Here is a 26,309-nt window from a genome sequence, read left to right as displayed (position 1 = left end):
CTTGTTCAAGGTCCGTTCGAACATCCGAATCTGGCATCACTCCAACTGACTGCTTGGAGATTGAACGCTTGATTTTATCAAAGCGTAGGTTCTCAGATTCTGTCATTGATACTCTTATTCAGGCTAGAAAGCCTGTAACTAGAAAAATTTACCATAAAGTATGGAAGAAATATATCTGTTGGTGCGAATCGAAAGGATTCCCATGGAACAGGGTAAAAATTCCTAAGATTCTGTCCTTTCTACAAGAGGGTTTGGAGAAAGGATTATCTGCAAGTTCTTTGAAGGGACAGATTTCTGCTTTATCTGTTTTACTTCACAAGAAGCTGGCGGCTGTGCCAGATGTTCAGGCTTTTGTTCAGGCTCTGGTTAGAATCAAGCCTGTTTACAAACCTTTGACTCCTCCTTGGAGTCTCAATTTAGTTCTTTCAGTTCTTCAAGGGGTTCCGTTTGAACCCTTACATTCCGTAGATATTAAGTTATTATCTTGGAAAGTTTTGTTTTTGGTTGCAATTTCTTCTGCTAGAAGAGTTTCAGAGTTATCTGCTCTGCAGTGTTCTCCTCCTTATCTGGTGTTCCATGCAGATAAGGTGGTTTTGCGTACTAAACCTGGTTTTCTTCCGAAAGTTGTTTCTAACAAAAATATTAACCAGGAGATAGTTGTGCCTTCTTTGTGTCCGAATCCAGTTTCAAAGAAGGAACGTTTGTTGCACAATTTGGATGTAGTTCGTGCTCTAAAATTCTATTTAGAGGCTACAAAGGATTTCAGACAAACATCTTCCTTGTTTGTTGTTTATTCTGGTAAAAGGAGAGGTCAAAAAGCAACTTCTACCCCTCTCTCTTTTTGGCTTAAAAGCATCATCAGATTGGCTTATGAGACTGCCGGACGGCAGCCTCCTGAAAGAATCACAGCTCATTCCACTAGGGCTGTGGCTTCCACATGGGCCTTCAAGAACGAGGCTTCTGTTGATCAGATATGTAAGGCAGCGACTTGGTCTTCACTGCACACTTTTACCAAATTTTACAAATTTGATACTTTTGCTTCTTCTGAGGCTATTTTTGGGAGAAAGGTTTTGCAAACCGTGGTGCCTTCCATCTAGGTGACCTGATTTGCTCCCTCCCATCATCCGTGTCCTAAAGCTTTGGTATTGGTTCCCACAAGTAAGGATGACGTGGACCGGACACACCTATGTTGGAGAAAACAGAATTTATGCTTACCTGATAAATTACTTTCTCCAACGGTGTGTCCGGTCCACGGCCCGCCCTGGTTTTTTAATCAGGTCTGATGATTTATTTTCTCTAACTACAGTCACCACGGTATCATATGATTTCTCCTATGCAAATATTCCTCCTTTACGTCGGTCGAATGACTGGGGAAGGCGGAGCCTAGGAGGGATCATGTGACCAGCTTTGCTGGGCTCTTTGCCATTTCCTGTTGGGGAAGAGAATATCCCACAAGTAAGGATGACGCCATGGACCGGACACACCGTTGGAGAAAGTAATTTATCAGGTAAACATAAATTCTGTTTTTCAATTTCTTCAAGCAAGAGTTTTTTGTTTTAAATGGTACCGGTGTGTACTATTTACTCTCAGGCAGCAGATGGTTGAAGACTTCTGCCTGGAGGATGATGATCTTAGCATTTGTAACTAAGATCCAGTGCTGTTCCCACAGAGGCTGAGGGGTACAAGAAACTTCAGTGTGAGGAACGTTTTCATGCTATATAGCAGTGAGGTATGTTCAGTCATTTTTTCTGGAGAGACTGTGTATTTCAGGAAGGCTGACCGTATCCCCATGAGGGTAAGGGTAAGCAGTAATCCTAAGAGCTATAGAAAGGCATTACTAAGCTTGCATAAGGGGCTAATTAAAAATGGTTGACACTGAGTTTTGAATGTTTGTGGGCAAACGTTTTTTGAACTGGGAGTGCTTTTAACGTTTTTTGGGCAACTTTATTTAGCTTACACTCGGCTTATCTTTTGGGTCTCAGAACCCACATGGCTATTTTAAAACCGCTCTGGTGCGGTTCTTTGAGGCTGTAGAGACATCGAGTGAGATAGGCAGGGCCTATTTTCGCGCCTCAGATGCGCAGTTGTTTTCACTCTGCAAGCTCCAACTCCTGAGGTCCCTTGTAGATGTTTTGGGCCAAATCGAAGCTTTAACCCCATAATTACAATCCCTGAGGGCAGGTAGGCGTCACAGCAGGGCTGTGGCAAGGTGCTGGGGGTGTTTTTTTTTCCGGATTTAGGCCTTATTTCAATCCGGTTTGCACAATAAAGGGTTAAATGTTAAATTTTCTTGTGGAGCAAACTTAACTACACATATTGAGTCTGCTATCAAAAATTTGAAAAAATTGGTGCATTTTAAAGCAGTTTTGCAGAACGTGTATGCTTTTTTTTTCTCTTAAAGGCGCAGTACCGTTTATTAAGATAGTTATTTTTTTTCACTAAATAAAGTGTTTTCATGCTTGTTTGTACTCATTACTAGCCTGTTCAACATGTCTGACATTGAGGAAAGTCATTGTTCAATATGTTTAGAAGCCATTGTGGAACCCCCACTTAGAATGTGTCCCTCATGCACTGAAAGGTCAATAAATTGCAAAGAACATATTTTAGCTACTAAAAGTATGTCGCAGGATGATTCTCAGTCAGAAGGGAATCAGGTTATGCCATCTAATTCTCCCCAAGTATCACAACCACTAACGCCTGCACAAGCGACGCCAAGTACTTCTAGTGCGTCGAATTCTTTCACCCTGCAAGATATGGCCGCAGTTATGAAAACTACCCTCACAGAGGTTTTATCTAAGCTGCCTGGGTTGCAGGGGAAGCGCAGTAGGTCTGGTGTGAGAACAAATGCAGAGCCCTCTGACGCTTTATTAGCCGTATCCGATGTACCCTCACAATGTTCTGAGTTGGGGGTGAGGGATTTGCTGTCTGAGGGAGAGATTTCTGATTCAGGAAAGATGTTCCCTCAGACAGACTCAGATATGATGGCTTTTAAATTTTAACTAGAACACCTCCGCTTGTTGCTCAGGGAGGTTTTAACGACTCTGGATGATTGTGAACCTATTGTAGTTCCAGAGAAATTGTGTAAAATGGACAGATTTCTAGAGGATCCTGTCTACACTGATGTTTTTACGGTCCCTAAGAGGATTTCGGACATTGTTACTAAGGAGTGGGATAGACCAGGTATTCCGTTCGCTCCACCTCCTACTTTTAAAAAAATGTTTCCCATATCAGACACCATGCGGGACTCGTGGCAGACGGTCCCTAAGGTGGAGGGAGCTATTTCTACCCTGGCTAAGCGTACAACAATACCTATTGAGAACAGTTATGTTTTCAAAGATCATATGGATAAAAAATTAGAGGGTCTCCTAAAGAAAATATTTGTTCATCAGGGTTTTCTTCTCCAACCTATAGCGTGCATTGTTCCTGTAACTACTGCAGCTGCTTTTTGGTTCGAGGCTCTGGAGGAGGCTCTTCAGGTTGAGACCCCATTAGATTATATTCTGGATAGAATTAGGGTTCTCAAGCTAGCTAATTCTTTCATTACAGATGCCGCTTTTCAACTGGCTAAATTAGCGGCAGAGAATTCAGGTTTTGCCATTTTAGCGCGTAGAGCGTTATGGCTTAAGTCCTGGTCTGCTGATGTGTCATCAAAATCTAAGCTTTTAGCCATCCCTTTCAAGGGTAAGACCCTATTCGGGCCTGAACTGAAAGAGTTCATTTCAGACATCACTGGAGGGAAAGGCCATGCCCTTCCTCAGGATAAGACAAATAAGATGAGGACCAAACAAAATAATTTTCGTTCCTTTCGAAACTTCAAAGGTGGTCCCTCTACCTCTTCCCCTGCTGCAAAGCAAGAGGGGAATTTTGCTCAATCCAAATCAGTCTGGAGACCTAACCAGACTTGGAACAAAGGTAAACAGGCCAAGAAGCCTGCTGCTGCCACCAAGACAGCATGAAGGGGTAGCCCCCGATCTGGGACCGGATCTAGTAGGGGGCAGACTTTCTTTCTTCGCTCAGGCTTGGGCAAGAGACGTTCAGGACTCCTGGGCTTTAGAAATCGTAACCCAGGGGTACCTTCTAGATTTCAAAGATTCTCCTCCAAGGGGGAGATTCCATCTTTCTCAATTGTCTGTAAACCAGACAAAAAGAGAGGCGTTCTTACGCTGTGTAGAAGACCTATATACTATGGGTGTGATCTGCCCAGTTCCGAAAACAGAACAGGGGCAGGGGTTCTACTCCAATCTGTTTGTGGTTCCCAAAAAAGAGGGAACCTTCAGAACAATTTTAGATCTCAAGATCCTAAACAAATTCCTCAGAGTCCCAGCCTTCAAGATGGAGACCATTCGGACTATTTTACCAATGTTCCAGGAGGGGTCAATATATGACCACTGTGGACTTAAAGGATGCGTATCTACACATCCCTATCCACAAAGATCATCACCAGTTCCTCAGGTTTGCCTTTCTGGACAAGCATTACCAGTTTGTGGCTCTTCCCTTCGGGTTGGCCACAGCTCCCCGAATTTTCACAAAGGTGCTAGGGTCCCTTCTGGCGGTTCTAAGGCCGCGGGGCATAGCAGTGGCACCTTATCTGGACGATATCTTAATTCAGGCGTCGACTTACCAACTAACCAAATCTCACACGGACATCGTGTTGGCTTTTCTAAGATCTCACGGGTGGAAGAGGAACGTAAAAAAGAGTTCACGTATCCCTCTCACAAGAGTAACCATTCCTGGGAACTCTGATAGATTCGGTGGACATGAAAATTTTTGTTACGGAGGACAGGAAATCAAAGATTTTAACCACCTGCCGAGCTCTTCATTCCATTCCTTGGCCGTCAGTGGCTCAGTGTATGGAGGTAATCGGTCTTATGGTAGCGGCAATGGACATAGTTCCGTTTGCTCGCTTGCATCTCAGACCACTGCAACTATGCTCAATCAGTGGAATGGGGCTTATGCAGATTTATCTCCTCAGATAAATCTGGATCAAGAGACCAGAGACTCTCTTATTTGGTGGTTGTCACAGGATCATCTGTCCCAGGGAATGTGTTTCCGCAGCAATCTATATCCCAGGAGTGGAGAACTGGGAAGCGGATTTTCTAAGTCGTCAGACTTTTCATCCGGGGGAGTGGGAACTCCATCCGTAGGTGTTTGCACAATTGATTCAGCAATGGGGCACACCAGGATTGGATCTGATGGCGTCTCGTCAGAACGCCGAACTTCCTTGTTACGGGTCCAGGGATCCTCAGGCAGTACTGATAGATGCTCTAGCAGTACCCTGGTCGTTCAACCTGGCTTATGTTTTTCCACCATTTCCTCTCCTTCCTCGTTTGATTGCCAGAATCAAACAGGAGAGAGCCTCAGTGATTTTGATAGCACCTGCGTGGCCACGCAGGACTTGGTATGCAGACCTGGTGGACATGTCATCTCTTCCACCATGGACTCTGCCACTGAGACAGGACCTTCTGGTTCAAGGTCTGTTCCAGCATCCAAATCTAGTTTCTCTGTGGCTGACTGCTTGGAGATTGAACGCTTGATTTTATCGAAGCAGGGTTTCTCTGAGTCGGTCATAGATACCTTGATTCAGGCTCGAAAACCTGTCACTAGGAAAATTTATCATAAGATATGGCGTAAATATCTTTATTGGTGCGAATCCAAAGGCTACTCATGGAGTAAGATCAGGATTCCTAGGATTTTGTCCTTTCTCCAAGAAGGATTGGAGAAGGGGCTATCAGTGAGTTTCTTAAAGGGACAGATTTCTGCTTTGTCAATTCTACTGCACAAACGTCTGGCAGATGTTCCAGACGTTCAGTCGTTCTGTCAGGCTTTAGTTAGAATCAAGCCTGTGTTTAAACCTGTTGCTCCGCCATGGAGTTTGAATTTAGTTCTTAAAGTTCTTCAAGGGGTTCCGTTTGAACCTATGCATTCCATAGATATTAAGCTTCTATCTTGGGAAAGTTCTGTTTTTAGTTGCTATCTCTTCGGCTCGAAGAGTTTCTGAACTATCTGCATTGCAATGCGACTGGCCTTATCTTGTTTTCCATGCTGATAAGGTGGTTTTGCGTACCAAACCTGGATTCCTTCCTAAGGTTGTTACTAATAGGAATATCAATCAGGAAATTGTTGTTCCTTCTCTGTGTCCTAATTCTTCTTCTAAGAAGGAGCGTCTGTTGCACAACTTGGACGTGGTTCGTGCTTCGAAGTTTTACTTGCAAGCAACCAAAGATTTCCGTCAAACATCTTCTTTGTTTGTTGTCTATTCTGGAAAATGTAGAGGTCAAATAGCTACGGCTACCTCTCTTTCTTTTTGGCTGAAAAGCATCATCCGTTTGGCATACGAGGCTGCTGTACAGTGGTGCCTTCTGTTTAACCATCTGTCTTGTCCCTCCCGTTCATTCGTGTCTGTAGCTTTGGTATTGTATCCCACAAGTAAAGGATGAATCCGTGGACTCGTCTTACCTTTATAGAAGAAAAGTAAATTTATGCTTACCTGATAAATTGATTTCTTCTATGGTAAGACGAGTCCACGGCCCGCCCTGTCATTTTAAGACAGATTATATTTTTTTGATTTAAACTTCAGTCACCTCTGCACCCTGTAGTTTCTCCTTTTTTCTTACTGTACCTTTGGTCGAATGACTGGGGGGTGGAGCTAAGGGAGGAGCTATATAGACAGCTCTGCTGTGGTGCTCTTTGCCACTACCTGTTAGCAGGAGGATAATATCCCACATGTAAAGGATGAATCAGTGGACTCGTCTTACCATAGAGGAAATCAATTTATCAGGTAAGCATAAATTTACTTATATGTATATGTGTATATATATATATATATATATATATATATATATATATATATATATATATATGTGTATATATATATATATATATATATATATATATATATATGTGTGTATGTGTGTATGTATATGTGTGTGTATATATATATATATATATATATATATATATATATATATATATATATATATATATATAAAATGCGTGTGTGTATATATTGCCTACTGTAAAGTTCGGTGGCGCAGGGATAATCGTTTGTAGTTTTTCCCGGTTTGAACTAGGCCCCTTAGTTCCAGTAGAGCATCATGTTAATGCTATAGGGTACAAACAGTTGGGCTTGTCCCTCTTTGTGGCATCCGTTTGGGGAAGGCCCTTTTCTGTTCCAGCATGACTCTGCCTCTGTGCACAAAATAAAGTCCATAGAGACATGGCTTAATGTTGAGTGGCCTGCACAGAGCCTTGACCTCAACCCAATTGAACAATTTTGGGATGAATTGGTATTCTGATTGTGTGCCAGTCCTTCTTATCAAACATCAGTGTTTGACCTCACAACTATTCTTTTATCTGAAAGGGCATACATTCTCACAGACACTCCAGAATGTTGTGGAAAGCCACTCAGAAGAGTGGTGTCTGTTGCCAAGAGGGGGGCAACTCCATATTAATGCTCATAGTTTTGGAATAGTACATATGATGAGGTACGATAGTCAAGTGTCCATATACTTTTGGCCATATAGTGTAATTAGAAACTCTCAGTATTGAAGATGGTTATATTAACATAGAAAATAACTGCTCATTTAAAAAAAATAAAGCTTAGCTTTTTCAAAGTTTATCTAGGAATAATGTACTGGTAAACAAAGGAAATTAATGACATAACTGAATTTGAGTTATTTGAGGATGCAATCATTGGTCAGTAAACACATGCTTCTGAAAAGAGAGCTGACTCCTTTTAGAGCTATCTTGTGACATTTCCTGCTTCCTCTAACACTAATGGGAGTTAATGGAATACCATTCTTTTTCTTCAGCTTATGTAAAATGCATAATTGCTCCATGTCTTGCCTAAAGCATTACGTTGTTTTGTTTTTTTTCTTCAAGTAACCATTTGATTCTCTTTAAAGAGACAGTCAACACCAGCATCTTTGTTGTTTAAAAAGATAGGTAATCCCTTTATTACCCATTACCTATTTTTGCATAACCAACACAGTTATACTAATACACTTTTCACCTCTGTGATTACCTTGTATCTGAACCTCTGCAAACTTATTTTGCATTGCTGACTCCTAAGTAACTCCACGTGCGTGAGCACAATGTTATCTATATGACACACATGAACTAATGCCCTTTAGTGGTGAAAAACTGTCAAAATGTATTCAGATTAGAGGCGTCCTTGAAGGTCTAAAATTTAGTATATGAGCCTACCTAGGTTTAGCTTTCAACTAAGAATACCAAGAGAACAAAGCAAAATTGGTGATATAAGTAAATTGGAAAGTTGTTTAAAATTGCATGCCCTATCTGAATCATGCACGTTTGTTTTGGACTTGACTATTAATTATAATTAAAGGGACAGTATATACTCATTTTCATATAGCTGCAGGTAATAGACACTATGATAAAGAATAGGATGCACAGATACTGATATAAAAATCCAGTGTAAAACTGTTTAAAAACTTACTTAGAAGCTCTCAGTTTAGCTCTGTTGAAAAGGCAAGTGGGAAATAAGATCCCCCCTCCCCCTTCTTTTGCACATGAAAAGACCCTTTACACAAACAGGAGCAAGCTGGAGTAGGTAGCTGTCAGTCTTCTCATAAATCTTTGGGGCTTGGTCAGGAGTCTGAAAATCAGAGCAATGTTATCTAAAAATAAGCAAAATTATACATTTATTTTAAAAAAAACTTTATGGGCTATATAAATAACAAAACATTTATGCAAAGAAAAAATTAGTGTATAATGTCCCTTTTAAAGATGTAATTACTCACCTGATTCACTGATTGTCATAGCTATATACTACTACTTAAAATACCAGGTCTGGTGCAGAGCTAGTTAAAGGGACACTCAAGTCAAAATTAAACTTCATGATTCAGATACAGCATGCCATTTTAAACAACTTTCCAATTTGCTTCCATTAACAAAATGTGCACAGTATTTTTATATGTAAACTTTTTGAGTCACCAACTCCTACTGAGCATGTGCAAGAATTCACAAACTATACGTATATGCATTTGTGATTGGCTGATGACTGTCACATGATACAGGGGGAATGGAAATAGATATAACTTTGCAATTTATTTAACAAAAATCTGCTACTAATTTGAAGTTCAGATTAAGTGCTATTGCATTGTCTTCTTATCATGCATTTGTTGATTATGCAAATCTACAGTGTTGACTGGTCCTTTAAGAAGTAAATATAAAAAAAATAGAATATATATATATGTGTGTATATAACATTTTGTGATCATCTTGAGGTAAGTTAATATAGCTATTAGATTTTTACCTGCATCGGTATGAATTTATATATTTGTTTTTTGTCCACAGCTTTTTTTGTGTGCACATAAACTGTTTTTTATTTCTTCTATTTTGGTTTCTTTTTTATACCACAAAACAATGTTCTAAAGCTTATAAAGGATTTATTAGCGTTTTTGGGGTTGATGTTAAGCCACTAAAAACTGACTTTTTTGTTGTAGGATTTTCTAATCATGTTCATTCATCATTTGGCCACGGTGGGCCTTATTTCTTTTTCCTATGTGAATAACATGGTGCGAGTTGGGACGTTAGTCATGTGTCTTCATGATGCTTCTGATTTCTTGTTAGAGGTAAGTAAAAATCACAATGGCAACATTCCTTTCAGTCATATGTTAGAAATACAGTTAAAGGGACACTGAACCCAATTTTTTTTCTTTCATGATTCAGATAGAGCATGCAATTTTAAGCAACTTTCTAATTTACTCCTATTATCAATTTTTCTTCTCTTGCTATCTTTATTTGAAAAAGAAGGCATCTAAGCTTTTTTGGGGGTTTCAGAACTCTGGATAGCACTTTTTTTATTGGTGGATAAATGTATCCACCAATCAGCAAGGACAACCCAGGTTCACCAAAAATGGGCCGGCATCTAAACTTACATTCTTGCATTTCAAATAAAGATACCAAGAGAATGAAGAAAATTTGGTAATAGAAGTAAATTAGAAAGTTGCTTAAAATGTCATGCTGTATCTGAGTCACAAAAGAAAAAATTTGGGTTCAGTGTCCCTTTAATAACATAGTGTGTCTTTAGCTTTCTCAGGGGTCTTCACCCTTTTAAACAAGGGGCACATATCCAAACTTATATTAATTGAATAAAATAGTAAACTGTAAAAAATTCCAATTTTCTTCTTAATATGAGGATAGTCCACGGCTTCATTGCTTACTTGTGGGAAATACAGAACCTGCCCACCAGGAGGAGGCAAAGACACCCCAGCCAAAGGCTTAAATACCTCCCCCACTTCCCTCATATCTCAGTCATTCTTTGCCTTTTGCCACAGGAGGTTGGCAGAGAAGTGTCAGAAGATACAGAGTAGTTCCTTATGAAGGGTATTTACTTTTTGAAATGGGACTGGAGTTTTAAGTAGTCTTGTCAGCCTCTCAGTGAGAGCATTGACGAATGTTAGGGTCTGGAGATGCAGGGAGAGTCTTTCTGCGAAACCATCCAGACTCGTATTAACAGCTCCTAAGCAATCAGTTTTGACGAGTTTCACTGCCTGCTTTCATCACTCAAGACCATGTCAGAAGCAATGTTACAAGAGTGTCACACTTGAGAGGCTGTGTTTCTGTTCCACAGCATAGATTCCGGTAAGATCGCTTCATTTTTTGCACATATGGTAACGCTAGAAGACATCACAGTGTGGCTCCTTTTATCTGTATGGAATCAAGTGTTAATATCTCCTGATGGGGAATTATTGAACAGTGGGGATTCATCTCATACATTTTTATTGGATTTATACTGCGTTATGTGAGATGTTCTCTGAGGCTCATAGGCTACAGTTGGAACATACAGGTTACTTTCACTTTAGAGCTACGCAGCTTTACAAGCTTGGCACGCTTTTCCTTAGCGAAGGCAGTCCTAGGTTGTGCTCCATGTGACCGGGTGTGATCGTAGTTTCCCTTCCTACTCTGACCGTGCTGGTTATTGGAGCGAAGCGGTTTACTCTGTGCACCTGGGTCATAGGAGGTAGTGAGTGCCCCATCCTTTGGGGGTTTAAAGGTGTCGTTTTTATATTTTATATAACATTAGTTATTGTTGTATTAGGACATATCCCATAGCTATGGAGGACTCTGTCGTTTTAGAGGGTACTCCCTCTATACCTAAGACTAATGCCTGTTTATATTGTGAGGAGGCCGATGTATACCCACCCTCTCAATTTTGTTCCACATGCCTAGAAAAAGTGATTATGTCAAAAAAGGTTAACATGTTTGATACCACTGAGCCTTCCAGCTCAGAGGGGTCCCCGTCCCGTGAGGTACGCACCCTGCTTGCATCTCCTAATACTCATGCAGTGTCCCATAGCACGCCTAATCCTCCATCTGGAGGGGGCCTTTTACCTCCAGACTTCACTGCGCATTTACAAATGGCGGTGTCTGCGGCCATTATTGCTTTACCTCGGTTCCGGACTCTCAACTGGAGTTGTGGTGTTCGGTCCCTAAGGTGGATGGCGCTGTCTCCACGCTGGCAAAATGCACTATTATCCCACTGGAGGATAGTTCGTCGTTCAAAGAGCCCATGGATAAAAAGATGGAAACTCTGTTAAGAAAGATGTTGCAACATTCGGGATATTTATTTCAACCAGCGGCGGCAGTTGCCACGGTTGCGGGAGCGGCCACCTACTGGTGTGACTCCTTATCAGAATTGATCAAGGTGGAAGATCCCCTCGATATTATTCTTGATAGAATTAAGGCTTTAAGGGTCGCTAATTCTTTTATTTGTGATGCAAATTATTAGTTTAAAAACTAAAACTTCTGTTCACGCCCGCCGGGCTCTGTGGCTGAAGTCCTGGTCTGCGGACTTGACTTCCAAGTCCAGACTCCTTTCCCTTCCATTCAAGGGCAAGATTTTGTTTGGTCCAGGCCTGACTCCATTATTTCCACGGTTACAGGGGGCAAGGATGCCTTCCTACCGCAAGATAAAAAGAACAGATCTAAGGAACAACCTAATAATTTTCGTTCCTTTCGTTCTGAAAAATCCCAGTGCCTCCACTAAGACCGAGCAACCTAAGAATTGGAAGCCGGCTCAGTCCTGGGATAAATCCAAGCAGAACAAGAAGCCCGCTGAGACTAAATCAGCATGAAGGGGTCGTCCCCGATCCGTCTATGAATCAGGTAGGGGGCAGACTTTTTCGCTTCTCAGAAGCTTGGTTCAGGGAAGTGCAGGATCCTTGGGTCCTAGAGGTCATTCCTCAGGGTTACAGAATTGGGTTCAAATCTATTCCACCCAAGGGCAGATTCCTTCTCTCAAATCTGTAATCTAAACCAGAGAAGAGGGGTGCCTTTCTGGGGTGCGTTCAGGATCTGTCCTCCTTAGGAGTCATTGTCCCGGTTCCTATAGAGGAACGAGGCTTGGGATACTACTCAAACTTTTTTGTGGTTCCAAAAAAGCAGTGAACTTTCCGCCTTATTCTGAACCTAAAGTGCTTAAACAAGTTTCTGAAAGTCCCCTCGTTCAAGATGGAGACGATAAGGTCTATTCTTCCCTTAGTCCAGAAGGGACAGTTTATGACCACTATAGATCTGAAGGATGCTTACCTTCATGTTCCTATCCACAGGGAACACTTTCAGTTCCTAATGTTTGCCTTCCTGGACCAGCACTTCAGTTTATTGCTCTTCCGTTTGGCCTAGCATCTGCCCCAAGAATTTTCACAAAGGTTCTGGGGGCTCTCTTGGCCGTAGCCAGAACCTAGGGCATTGCAGTAGCACCTTACTTGGACGATATCCTGGTACAAGCACTATCTTGGACATAATTCTCTTTGCCAGATTCCGTCTCAGACCGTTACAACTGTGTACAGATCTCTCTGGACAACCGGTCGAGTGAATTGCTCTCTTGGTGGCTCTGTCCAGATCACCTGTCCCGAGGGACATCCTTTTTAAGACCATCCTGGGAGATTGTGACTACAGATGCGAGTCTCTCTCAGGATGGGGAGCCGTTTGGGGAGCCAAGAAGGCTCAGAGCCTTTGGTCTTGGGAGGAGAGCTCTCTTCCGATCAACATTCTGGAACTTCAAGCAATCTTCAGTGCTCTGAAGGCTTGGCCCCGTCTAGGTTCGTCCAAGTTTATCAGATTCCAATCAGACAATATCACCTCTGTGGCTTACATCAACCACCAAGGAGGAACGAGAAGCTCCCTAGCAATGAGGGGAGGTATCTCGGATTCTGGAGTGGACGGAGGCCCACAACTGTTCGCTGTCAGCAATCCACATTCCGGGTGTGGTCAACTGGGAAACAGATTTTCTCAGCAGGCAATCTTTTTACCCGGGAGAATGGTCTCTCCATCCTGAGGTGTTTGCGGAGATATGCAACAGGTGGGGGGACTTCAGAGATAGATCTCATGGCGTCCCGTCTCAGTACCAAGCTACCCAGGTATGGGTCAAGATCCAGGGATCCTCAGGCGGAGCTAATAGATGCATTAGTGGTGCCTTGGAGGTTCAGTCTCATATACCTTTTTCCACCATTACCTCTCCTTTCTCGAGTAGTGGCCTGCATCAAGCAGGAGCAGGCATCAGTGATACGGATTGCTCCATCGTGGCCGCGAAGGATGTGGTTCGCGGATCTAGTGGGCATGTCGTCATCTCCTCCATGGAAGTTACCTTGACGCAGGGATCTGCTTGAACAAGGTCCTTTTGTTCATCATAATCTAGATTCTCTAAGGTTGACTGCATGGAGATTTAACGCTTAGTCCTAGCCAAGAGAGGTTTCTGAGTTGTTACTCTCTTTCAAGCTTGTAAGCCGGTTACTTGTTGCATCTATCATAAGGTGTGGAGGACCTACTTATTCTGCTGTAAAGAGTGTGGATTCCCCTGGCATTAGGTCAGGGTTTCCAGGATTCTTTCCTTTTTCCAGAATGATCTGGAGAAGGGACTTTCTGCTAGCTCCCTTTAGGGACAGATTTCGGCCCTATCTGTTTTACTGCACAAGAGGCTCACTGAGCTTCCAGATTGTTCAGTCTTTTGTTCAGGCTCTGGCTAGAGTCAGGCCTGTGTTTAGATGTAGAGCTCCTCCCTGGAGTTTAAATCTTGTTCTTAAAGTTTTGCAGAAGGCTCCGTTTAAGCCTATGAATGTAGTTGACAAAATTACTGTCTTGGAAGGTTCTTTTTCTACTGGCTATTGCTTTGGCGTGCAGAGTCTCTGAAATGGTGGCTTTGCAATGGGAGCTTCCTTACCTAGTATTTCAGGCTGATAAGGCTGTTCTTCATCCTGGGTTAGGTTTTCTTCCTAAAGTCGTTTCAGATCACAACATCAGTCAAGAAATTGTGGTGCCTTCCTTGTGTCCTAATCATCCTCCTTCGAAGGAACGGTTACTTCATAATTTGGATGTGGTTCAGGCCTTGAAGTTCTATCTTCAGGCTTCGAGGTCTCTCTTGCTTTGTATGCTTTGGCAATGGTCCAGGGATCATACTCTGTTTTCTCAGAGGATTTATTTGGATCCCAAGACAAGTCTCTCAGGGGTCTTATTCATCCTATTTGGACTGTGGTCATGACAGATGCAAGTCTTTCATGTTGGTGTGCAGTCTGGGGGTCTCAGAGTGCACAGAAAGTTATCAGGAGGGGAGGTTACGAATAAACGTTTTGGAACTCTGCAATTTTCACAACCCTTTACAGTAGAGTTGACCCGAGTTGGAAAGGGAGTCTCTTCTGCTTTTTCAGTCAGACAATGTTACAGCAGTAGCGTATATCAATCATAAGGGGGGAACTCGCAGTTCCTTAGCCATGAAGGAAGTATCTCCGTCTTTTCATCTTGATGTTTTCAATCAGATTGTGGGTCTTTGTTATCTCCCGGATATAGATCTGATGGCCACACGGTTGAAGAAAAAACTTTCCAGGTACTTTGCGCAAAGGTCCAGGGATCCTCAAGCGGAATTCTAGTAGCTCCATGGTCTTTTCGTCTAGCCTGTATCTTTCCTCCTATCCTGCCAAGAGTGATTGCCAGGATCAGACAAGAGGGATCATCAGTGATATTGATTGCTCCAGCCTGGCCTTGCAGGACTTGGTTTGCAGATCTGGTACAGATGTCCAGTTGTCCACCATGGCCACTTCCTCCGAATCAAGATTTTCTGTCTCAACTAGGTCATTTTTTTTCATCAGTATGTCAAATCTCTAAGCTTGATGGCATGGAGATTGAACGATTAGTTCTTATATAGGGGTTTTTCTGTAGTTGAGAATCTAAGGCTCATAAACATGTGACGATGACGATCTATCATAAGGATTGGAAGGTTTTTATTTCTTGATGTTTGGATCATGGTTTTTCCTGGCATGCTTAGAATTCCTAGAATTTTGCAGTTTCTTAAGGATGGTTTGGAGAAAGGTCTATCCGCCAGTTCTCTTGGAGATTTCTGCTCTCTCAGTTCTGTTTCATAAAAAGATTGCTAATCTTTCTGATCAATGTTTTGTCCATGCCTTGGTCAGGATTAAATTTAAGGCGATTCCTCCCTGGAGCCTTAAAGTGAAAGTAAAATTAGGTGGTCAGCTATGCACAGTTACATAGGTAAGTTAAAAATAATAGGAGTTTAATTCATCGTTTTTCTGAAATCTCTCTCTAAATTACATTATCGCCGCAAATAAACTAATAGTTTTACGATTTTCCAATCATCCTGTTTTTCAATACATATTTCACTTCCTTGTCACGTTTTTATTTAATCCAATTGACTTTCTGGCCGATCGTCGGCCGTGAAGCTACGTCATCAGAATATGTAATCAAGTGAGCATGCGCCAAAGATATTCTACACAGAAATATGTCGGACGCGCGTGTCCAATTCGCGCATGCGCACAGCTTTTTCTCTTTTGCAGCCGAGAAAGTCATCTATTGACACTGCTGCTCCGCAACAATATTGAACAGCCTATTAGTAGCGATCTGCATTACAAGTAAGTATTAACGGGTAATTCTCAATCAATGCGCATTGCAGTCCTGATAGACGATTCGCGCAATGCATTGCGTTATCGTGAACGCGCATTTGTACTACGTATAGAGCGGGTGGGACCACTATACGTAAAGGCTAAAAAATACAGGAAGAGGAGGGTGGGCGGAGCAAGGATGATCACGGTAGGGAAATAAGAATATAACGTCAATTTTTTGAAATAAAAAAAAAAAAACATAGCGATCCTTATATATTATTGCTAAAGATTCAATCGATGTGTTGCACAGCTTTAAAAAATTACTTTCACTTTAATCTGGTTTTGAAGGTTGTGCAGGCTCCTCCATTTGAGCCAAATGCATTAGGTGGATATCAAGCTTTTATCTGGGAAGGTTTTGTTTCTTTTGGCTATCTCTTCTGCTAGGTGAGTTTCTGAATTCTCTGTTCTTTCTTATGATCCTCCTTATTTTATATAGGGCCATTTTGAGGACTAAATTTGATTTGTTACCTAAGGGGGGTGTCTTTGGACAATATGAGTAGAGAAATTGTTGTTCCTTCTCTTTGTCCTAATGCCAAGAATTATTTCCATAATTTGGATTTTAGAGCTTTGAAGATTATATATTTTCAGGCTACTAAGGATTTCAGACACACTAGTTCATTTTTCTGGTTTTAGAAAAGGGCAGAAAGCTATGACTGTTGCTTTGGTGTCTTGTATTAATCTTTTTATTCTGAAGGCTCACTTGGAGGTGGGTCAGTATCTTCCTAGGAAGATTAGTGTTCATTCAACCCAGATCAGTGCCACAACGTGGGCCATTAAGAATGAGGCCTATGTGGATCAAATTTGCAAGGCAGCTACTTGGTCTTCTTTGCACACTTTTACAAAATTCTACCAATTTTATGTTTTTGTTTCTTCTGAAGCAGATTTTAATAGGTTATTTCTTTAAGCTGTTTCTGGTTGATGTAGTTTTGTTAGATTCTTTTTTGCTTACTTAGATAACTTTTTTCCTCATAAAAAATATACAATTTAAGTGTTTGGGTATTTAGTTCCTAGGAGTAATGGATCATGGTCTGTTACCACCTGTATGAAAGAAATCATAATGTATGCTTACCTGATAAATTAATTTCAAGGTGGTGAGAGTCCAAAAGACCCCACCCTATTTTTTCTTTTGGTGTTAGCTTTATTTTTGTTTTTGCACCTCTAATTCTTTTTTTTTTTTTTTTTTTTTTCCTTCTTTCCTGCTGGGAATCTTTGCCACCTTCTAGTGGCCAGGAACAGTAATTCCCAGGAGTAATGGATCATGGATTCTCACCACTATGAAAGAAATTGATTTATCAGGCAATCATAAATTGTTTTTGTACTTTTATATAACTACCTTATCAATCTAAAGGGACAGTAAACACCTTTTAATAACTAGATAGTTGTGTTGTGCGAAGTGTAAATGCTTTACAAACAAATTAACATCTTGTTTGTGGCAATTGTTTTTAAGTATCCAAACACCACCCACTACTTGCCTTATTTAGGAAAGCCAATGCCTGTTTGTCTGAAGACAGCAAGACTAGCCACTGTCACGTTGTTAGTAAAAAATGCGTTATGCAGTTATGAATTAAAGTCAAATGTGTATAGATATGTAGCAAGGTTAGCCATGAGACGTGAGCAGGGTGCATTTTAACTTAGGATAATATAAAAAACACAATTTACAGAGCTACATTACATATGAATAGGGGAAAAAGTTGTTTCATGAAGCATAACTAAACATTTTATATAAAAATCTCAAGGTCTTAATTGTCCTTTTAATGTCGCAGTGTTTTAATATTTTTATTGTTGCTTTCTCATATGCATGACACATTTTTAGTTTTAATTTATTTTTAAAGGGACAGTCTACACCTTGGTCCTCTCTAAAGTGAATGTCAATTTTGATGCTAAAGTGTCCAGTTTTTAAAAATTCGATTAAAAACGGGCACTTTAATTCATCAAAATTTACATTTCACTTTTGTTGAGAAAAAAAACTTACCTTTTAAACTTGACAGCCGCTCCAGCTTCCTCCACCCGTCGCAAAGCCTCTTCCTGGGTCTAAAATGAGAAATCCGGCTTCCTCCAATCACAGCGTTGAATCAGACACTGATTCCCCCGGGGGGGAAGCTGTGATTGGAGGATGACCTATCCATCATTTCTGACGTCAGAAATGGCTTGCAACGACCGGAGGAAGCTGGAGCTGCTGTCAAGATTAAAAGGTATGTTTTTTTTTCATAACAGGAGTGAAATGTAAATATTGTTGAATTAAACTGCCCCTGTTTTGAATCAAATTTTTAAAAACCGGGCACCTAAAGAACCAGTCAACATAGTAGTAGATTTGCATAATCAACAAATGCAAGAGAACAAGACAATGCAATAGCACTTAGTCTGAACTTCAAATGAATAGTAGATTTTTTTTTTCTGACCATTTTAAAAGTTATGTCTTTTTCCACTCCCCCTGTACCATGTGACAGCCATCAGCCAATCACAAATGCATACACACTTATTCTTGCACATGCTCAGTAGGAGCTGGTGACTGAAAAAGTTTAAATATATAAAGACTGTGCCCATTTAGTTAATGGAAGTAAACTGGAAAGTTGTTTAAAATGGCATGCTCTATCTGAATAATTGAAGTTTAATTTTGATTGAGCGTCCCTTTAAGCATCAAAATTGACATTCACTTTAAGTCTTACCTTTAGATTAAGCTGCAAATAGTGTCCTGCACCCCTTTCTATATCATGCAGCAGGAATGAAAAAAAAAAAAGTTATTTTAAAATGAATATTGTTTTTCTGGCCACTTTGAAATGACTGCCAAGCGCCAGCCATTGATGACATCACGATCTGGGCTGCATCTAGGTACTCTGCTGAATAGCATTAACAGTGTGTTGAATCTAACTAGTGAGTCTTTTGTGATTGGATGCCATATGCAGCCCAGATTGTCTTCAGTGGGTGGAGCCTTTCAGCCATTTTATTGTGTCCAGAAACAATATTCATTCTAAATTAACTTTTTTTACCGTTCCTGCTGCATGATATACAAAAGGGGGTGCAGGATGCTATTTGCAGCTTAATCTAAGGTAAGACTGTAAGATGACCAAGGTGTAGATTGTTCCTTTAATTTATTCATTAAACATTAACATTTTGCAATTTTATTTAATTAATAATCTTTGTTTTTATTATTTTAAGGCAGCTAAACTGACAAATTATGCAAAGTACCAGCGGATGTGTGATGCTTTCTTCATGTTCTTTGGTCTTGTGTTTGTTACAACACGACTCGTGGTTTATCCATTATGGTAAGAATAGTTAAAGCAAATTAAACATAAACATTTAAATTTTACTTTATTGATATATGCTTCCAAACATTTCTTTCATGTTGTGTTTTGTTTTTTAAATTACAGGATCCTAAATACTACAATGTTTGAGAGCTGGGAACTGATAGGTCCATACCCTTCTTGGTGGGTGTTTAATGGTCTTCTTTTAATCCTGCAAGTTCTTCACGTTATCTGGTCTTTTCTCATCATTCGTATTGCATATAAGGCATTGCTCAGGGGAAAGGTACGTAGACATTCAACGTTTTAATGTGGAAGTATTGTTTCAGCATTTGATGTATGCAAATCTGCACTTCATAGTTTAAAGTGAAAAGGTCATAGCATGAGGGAGATACTTTTTACTTAATGCTTTATTTAAATAGCAGTTTAGCAGAAATTAAGCCACGCTTAGTTACAGCAGTTTTATTTCGGGGGGGGGGGTTGTTGTTTTTTCTTCATTAAATTACATTTTAAGCAGGGTTCCTTATGAGATTAAGGTTTGGGGGTGGTTAGTAAAGAGGACATATGTTTTTATTTTTTGCTGTCCTTGACTACTTTGTGTGCAGGTAAGTTCAACGGGTGTCCCATTTTGGTTATTCTGCGTCTTATCTACTTATCTCTTGATAGTTACCTATCCAAGGAAGGACTTGCGTTTGCACTCTGCACCTCACTCTTTCTCTCCCTCCTTTTCTCTTCCTCCTTTTCTCTGTGTCAGGTCGCAACAGGAAAATGTCACCCTTTGCCTGTAAGTTTTATCTATGCTCCTTCCATCATCCTGACATCCGCCTCTTGACCACTTGCATGTTTACAGCCTCTATAAGATGCTTCTTCCTAGATTCATCAGAGTGGACATAGCTCAGTAACTCCATTGAGGTCAGTAGGAGTTATTGCCTAATGTCTGTGAGATTAATCTGGGCCTCTGCCTCTACTCATTATGTTTCTTTCCTAAGATTTGGAGAGTCCAAAACGTCATTCAATTACTAGTGGGAATATCACTCCTGGCCAGCAGGAGGCGGCAAAGAGCACCACAGCAAAGCTGTTAAGTGTCACACCCCTACCCATAATACCCAGTCATTCTCTTTCCCTCTGTCAATGGAGGAGGGGAAGTTTAGTGTCTGAAGAAATTAATTCCTTTTTCGGGTACTAGTATGTGTCCTTTCATGCCTTTAAAGCTGTCTTCCTGCCGGACATTTAGACTGCAGGTAAGTGCTTTTGTCTTCTAGATTTTGGAGACTTGCACTTCAGAAGAATGTTATATGCAGTAGATGGGGAACATTTTTAAAATCCTCTATACAGGATTTTCTTTGGCAGTGGGCAGGCACATTATGTATGTTGGGACTAGGGGTCAATCTTCCATTTATTGGGACGTTTTTCCTCTTTGGGCTAATTTTGTTGAAATACTTAGTATGTGTGACTTATGTTTTATACAGCGATTTATGTATAAGCTTAAAATTTGACAGTTGTTTTTCTTTGCTTGCTTATCTAGAACAGGCTAACTGACAGACTGCTTGAGCATTTGTATAAATTAAGCGCGGGTGTTGTAGGCAGAGGAAAACGCGCGCCTTTTACTTGATGCGTAGTTTCCTCTCTCTGCTGGTCATGTAACTTCTCTCTGCTGTCGAATATTCACGGAGCGGAGCTGCGTTATTGAATTTCAGTCTCTTCAGTGTCGATTTACTATATGAGCGTTTTAGAGACTTCTGGCAGCCAAATTGTGTATAAGTGTTACGGTAAGGCACCTCAGCCTGTCTGAGGTGTAGGGGGCCTGATTGGTTTATTATTTTAAATAATTTTTGCATAATGTTAAGCGGCTGTGGTATTAAAAATTCTTAAAGTGACAGTGTGTTTAAAAAAAATCTACAATTTGGGGAATTTTTTATTTAGTATTATGGACATGGACCAAGACACTGTCTTTTGACAAATGCTTGTTATGCCTTGAGGCACAAATTGTTTTGCCTATGCAATTCTGTGCTGCATGCTTAGCTAGAACACTTCAGTTTAAAGATAAATTGTTGCCCTCTGAGCCCAATGTCTCTCAGGATGATGCTGTTCAGGCAGTGCCACAGCTTTCTCCTCAAATGTCCTAAGCTTCTATGGCATCACATACAGTGTCCTGCAGTTCCTCTCAGCCTCCTGGAAGAGCTTATTTGCCTGCAGATTTTGCTGCACAGGTATCTTCTGTGGCATTATCTGCTTTTCTATGCTGGAAAAACGCAAGAGGAAAATTAGACATTCAGATAGTAAGGTTGCCCTTCCTCGTAAGTCCGATGAGGATAGTATTATTCCTTCATCTGATACTGAAGAAGTAAACTAAAGATTTAAGCTTGAACACTTTCATGTACTGTTAAAGGAGGTATTGGCTACTCTGGACGACTTCAATACTTCTGTTGTTGTCAACCCTAAGAAGTCTAGTAAACTTAATAAATACTATGATGTTCCTTCCTCTGTGGAAGAGTTTCCTTTTCCAGACCGTGTGACAGAGATTATTTCACAGGAACTGGAGAAGCCACCTTTCCCCCCCCCCCATCTTTAAGAAGATGTTTCCTGTTGCTGGCACCATTAAAGATTCACGGTGCCTAAAGTAGAAGGGGCTATTTCTACTCTAGCTAAGAGAACTACGATCCCCAAAGAGGATAGCTGCTCCTTTAAGGATCCCATGGACAAAAAGCTGGACGCTTATTTGAAAAAGATGTATGTTCATCAAGGTCTTCAATGGCAACCTGTAGTTTGTATTGCCACAGTAGCAAGTGCGGCATCTTATTTGTTCAATGCCTTGTCTGAATCAATTTTAGTAGAGACTCCGTTAGAGGAGATCCAAGACAGGATTAAGGCTCTCAAACTAGCCAATTCCTTTATTTCTGATGCTAACATGCAAGTTATTAGACTGGGAGCCAAGATGTCTGGCTTCACTGTCTTGGCCCGCAGGGCTTTGTGGCTAAAATCTTGGTCAGCTGATGTTACCTCCAAGTCCAAGCTTCTGGCGCTTCCTTACAAGGGTAAGACCTTGTTTGAACCTGGTCTGGCAGAATTAATTTGATATTACTGGTGGAAAAGTATCTTTTCTACCCCAAGACAAGAAGAACAGACCTAAAGGACGTCAAAGTAATTTTCGTTCCTTTTGTAACTTCAAGGTCAAAAGTCTTCCTCACCCTCTCCCAAGCAGGAACAGTCCAAGTCTTCTTGGAAGCCCAATCAATCTTGGAATAAGGGGAAACAATCAAAGAAACCCTTTAGCTGAGTCTAAGTCGACATGAAGGGTTGGTCCCCGATCCTTTGGGGGCAGACTTTCCCTCTTTTGTCAAGCGTGGATACAAGATGTCCAGATTCTTGGGCTATGGACATAGTATCTCAGGGTTACAAAATAGAATTCAAAACTTTCCCTCCCAGGGGCAGATTCCTCCTCTCAAGTTTCTCTGCAGACCAGGTAAAAAGAGAGGCATTCTTTAACTGAGTTCAGGACTTCTCCCTGGGAGTGATTGCTCCAGTTCCAGTAAGGGAACAGGGACTAGGATTCTATTCAAATCTGTTTGTGTTTCCCAAAAAAGAAGGGAACTTTTCGACCCATTTTAGACCTAAAGTGCCTTAACAAGTTTCTCAGGGTACTGCCCTTAAAAATGAAAAACATTTGTTTCATTCTTCCTTTGGTCCAAGAGGGTCTGTTCATGACGACCATAGACCTGAAGGATGTGTATCTTCATGTTCCCATCCACAGGGATCTTAACAAGTTCTTGAGATTCACCTTTCTAGACACTTTCAGTTTGTGGCTTTTCCTTTTGGCCTTGCCACAGCTCCCGGCTCTCTTGGCAGTGATCAGATATCGGGGAATTGCAGTTGCGCCCTACCTGGACAACATATTGGTTCAGGCATCATCTTTTCAACACGCAAACTCTCATACAGAGATCTTGTTGTCTTTCCTACATTCCCACGTATGGAAAGTGAATCTGGAGAAGAGTTCCCTTCTAGCTACAAGGGTGGTTTTCTTAGGAACCATAATAGATTCCCTATCTATGAAAAATTTTCTGACAGAGGTCAGAAAATCCAAGATTCTTTCCTCTTGCCTCTCTCTTCAGTCTACTGTTCAGCTGTCAGTAGCTCAATGTATGGAGGTAATTGGTCTGATGGTTGCTTCTATGGACATTATTCCCTTTGCTCAATTCCATTTGAGAGCTCTGCAGTTGTGCATGCTCAGACAATGGAACAGAGACCATTCTGATCTGTCTCAGAGGATAGATATAGACCAGTCTCTCCCATGGTGGCTTGCTCAGGAGCACCTGTCTCAGGGCACATGCTTCCGGAGACCTTCCTGAGTGATTGTGACCACGGAAGCTAGGCTGGGGAGCAGTCTGGGACTCGTTAAATGCGCAGTAACTATGGACTCGGGAGGAATATACTCTCCCAATAAACATATTGGAGTTGAGAGTGATTTACAATGCTCTGATGGCTTGGCCTCAATTTTTCTTTTTAGCAAGGTTTATCAGGTTTCAGTTGGACAACATCACTTCAGTGGCTTACATCAACCACCAGGGAGGAACTCGGAGTTCCTTAGCTATGAAGGAGGTGGCACGGATTATTCAGTGGGCGAAAGCTCACAATTGTTGTCTATCTGCCATCCACATTACTGGAGTGGACAACTGGGAAGCGGATTTCCTGATCAGACAAACATTTTATCCCTGGGAGTGGGCTCTCCATCCGGAGGTGTTCTCCAGGTTAACCCTCAAATGGGGGATGCCGGGGTTGGATCTGATGGCATCTCGGCAGAATGCCAAGCTTATAAGGTACGGTTCAAGGTCAAGAGATCCTCAGGCCGCTCTGATAGATGCTGTGGCGGTTCCTTGGGATTTCAGTCTAGTATACCCGTTTCTTCCGTTTGCTCTCCTTCCACGAGTTTTTGCTCATAACAAACAAGAGAGAGCATCGGTAATTCTAATAGCTCCTGCATGGCCTCGCAGGATCTGGTATGCAGAACTAGTGAAGATATCATCTCGGCTGCCTTGGAGGTTTCCTCTGAGGAAGGACCTTCTAACTCCGGGTCAATTCCTCCATCCAAATCTTGTTTCTCTGAAGCCGACAGCTTGGAGATTAAACAAAGTTTTGTCTGAGCGTGGAGTCAGTCATTGAGATCATGATCCAGGCTCGCAAGCCTGTTACTCGAAAAATTTACCATAAGGTATGGCGTAAATACCTTTATTGGTGTGTATCTAAGTGCCACTCTAGGAGTACGGTCAGGATTCCTAGAATATTGTCTTTTCTCCAGGAAGGTCTGGAGAAAGGGTTGTCAGTCAGTTCTCTTAAAGGTCAGATTTCTGCATTATCTATTTTGTTACACAAGCGTCTGACGGATGTGATAGATGTTCAATCTTTTTGTCAGGCCCTGGTCAGAATCAGGCCTGTGTTTAAACCTGCATACGAAGAGAGAAGCGCTCTACCAGGAACAAACAGCTCATCAGCTAGTTCTATGGCAATTTACCACCCAGGAGCAGCCACTTTTAGACCAGTGTGCTTTTCACAGAGGAAAACTTTCCTGTAGTATATCAGTCTAATCCCGCCAAGTAAGGTCAGTCCAGCCCTGAAATACCTTGATACTCTCCTCTGAACAAGGAACATTTCAACCCCAGACGATCGTTTCGGCCTCCCTTGGGCCTCTTCAGTGAAGTGCAGCCTTATTCCTCTAAGCACACTGGGCAAGGAGTCCACGTCTGCTTTCCCCCATTATCCATAGGGCTATTATGCTATTGTTCGTTACCAAGTTGAGCGCTTCTCTCTTTTTATTTATGCAAATTATGACTCTTAGGGAAGTTTCCCTAAGTGTGATGCGGGAATCCAGACGTGGACCCGTTGCTCAGTGTGCCTAGAGGGATATGGCTGCACCTCACTGATGAGGCCCACACTAGGCCGAAACGTACAACTGGGGTTATGCCGTTTCTCTAGTTCAGAGAGGGATTGCCTAGTATTTTGGGACTGGACTGCACTGTTAAGTCAGGAAAGTTCTTCTCTGTGAAAGGCACATGTTAAGCAAAAAGAGGCTGCTTCTTGGGTGGTAACTAGCCATAGAACAAGCTATTATGCTATTGCTCTTTCCCTGGTTGAGCGCTTCTCTCTTTATATTTATGCTGTGTTTAAACCTGTTGCTCCTCCTTGGGGCCTTAATCGTGTTCTTAAAGTTTTGCAGCAGGCTCCGTTTGAGCCAATGCATTCCATAGTAATTAAGTTGCTATCTTGGAAGGTTTTGTTTCTTATTGCTATCTCTTCTGCTCAGAGTTTCGGAACTCTCGACTTAGCACTGTGATTCGCCTTGCCTTATCTTTCATGCGGATAAGGTGGTTCTTTGTACTAAATTGGGGTTTCTTCCTAAAGTGGTTTCGGATAGAAATATTAATCGGGAAATTGTTGTTTTTCTCTCTGTCCCAATCCTCCTCATAAAGAACGTCTGTTGCACATCTTGGATGTTGTGCGTGCTCTAAAATTCTAACTACAGACGACTAAGAATTTTCGCCAGTGTTCTGCCCTGTTTGTTTGTTTCTCAGGAAAGTGTAAGAGTCAGAAGACTACTTCTTTTTCCCTCTGGTTGAAAAGTATGATTCATTTTGCTTATGAGACTGCTGGACTGCAGCCTCCTGAGAGAATTACATCTAATTCCACTAGGGCTGTCTCCTCAAAAATGAAGCTTCTGTGGAACAGATTTGCAAGGCTGCAACTTGGTCCTCTCTGCATACTACTTACAAATTTTATAAATTTGATACTTTTGCCTCGGCTGAGGCCTCTTTTGGGAGAAAGGTTCTTCAAGCGGTAGTGCCTTCTGTTTAGGTCTGCCTGTCTTGTTCTCCCTCCCTGTTCATTCTGTGTCCTCTAGATTGGGTATTGGTTCCCACTAGTAATTGAATGACGTTGTGGACTCTCCATATCTTAGGAAAGAAAAAAAAATGTATTCTTACCTGATAAATTTCTTTCTTTCCGGATATTGAGTGTCCACGACCCCACCCTTTATTAAGACCGTCATTTTTAACTAAACCTTAGGCACCTCTATACCTTTGTGTTATTCCTTTTCCATTTCCCTTAGGTCGAATGACTGGGGTTTATGGGTAGGAGAGTGACACTTAACAGCTTTGCTATGGTGCTC

General features: G+C 41.4%; 1 protein-coding gene across 2 annotated transcripts in view; it reads left to right on the top strand.

Moving 5' to 3' along the window:
* Window positions 1-26,309, top strand: part of CERS5 (ceramide synthase 5) — a 251,544-nt gene that overhangs the window by 191,772 nt on the left and 33,463 nt on the right. The window contains exons 7-10 of one of the 2 annotated variants that reach the window (XM_053708354.1): window positions 9,468-9,596; window positions 19,071-19,177; window positions 19,283-19,439; window positions 19,908-19,937. In XM_053708354.1, the coding sequence (XP_053564329.1) occupies window positions 9,468-9,596; window positions 19,071-19,177; window positions 19,283-19,439; window positions 19,908-19,937 (423 nt within the window). The remainder of the gene's footprint in view (window positions 1-9,467; window positions 9,597-19,070; window positions 19,178-19,282; window positions 19,440-19,907; window positions 19,938-26,309) is intronic. The other variant, XM_053708356.1, reaches the window with a different exon arrangement.

The sequence above is a fragment of the Bombina bombina genome, chromosome 3 (assembly GCF_027579735.1).
Source record: "Bombina bombina isolate aBomBom1 chromosome 3, aBomBom1.pri, whole genome shotgun sequence".
In the NCBI taxonomy this organism is placed as follows: Eukaryota; Metazoa; Chordata; class Amphibia; order Anura; family Bombinatoridae; genus Bombina; species Bombina bombina.
Note: the sequence above shows the minus strand (reverse complement) of the source record. Positions and strands in the feature narration are given on the sequence as shown.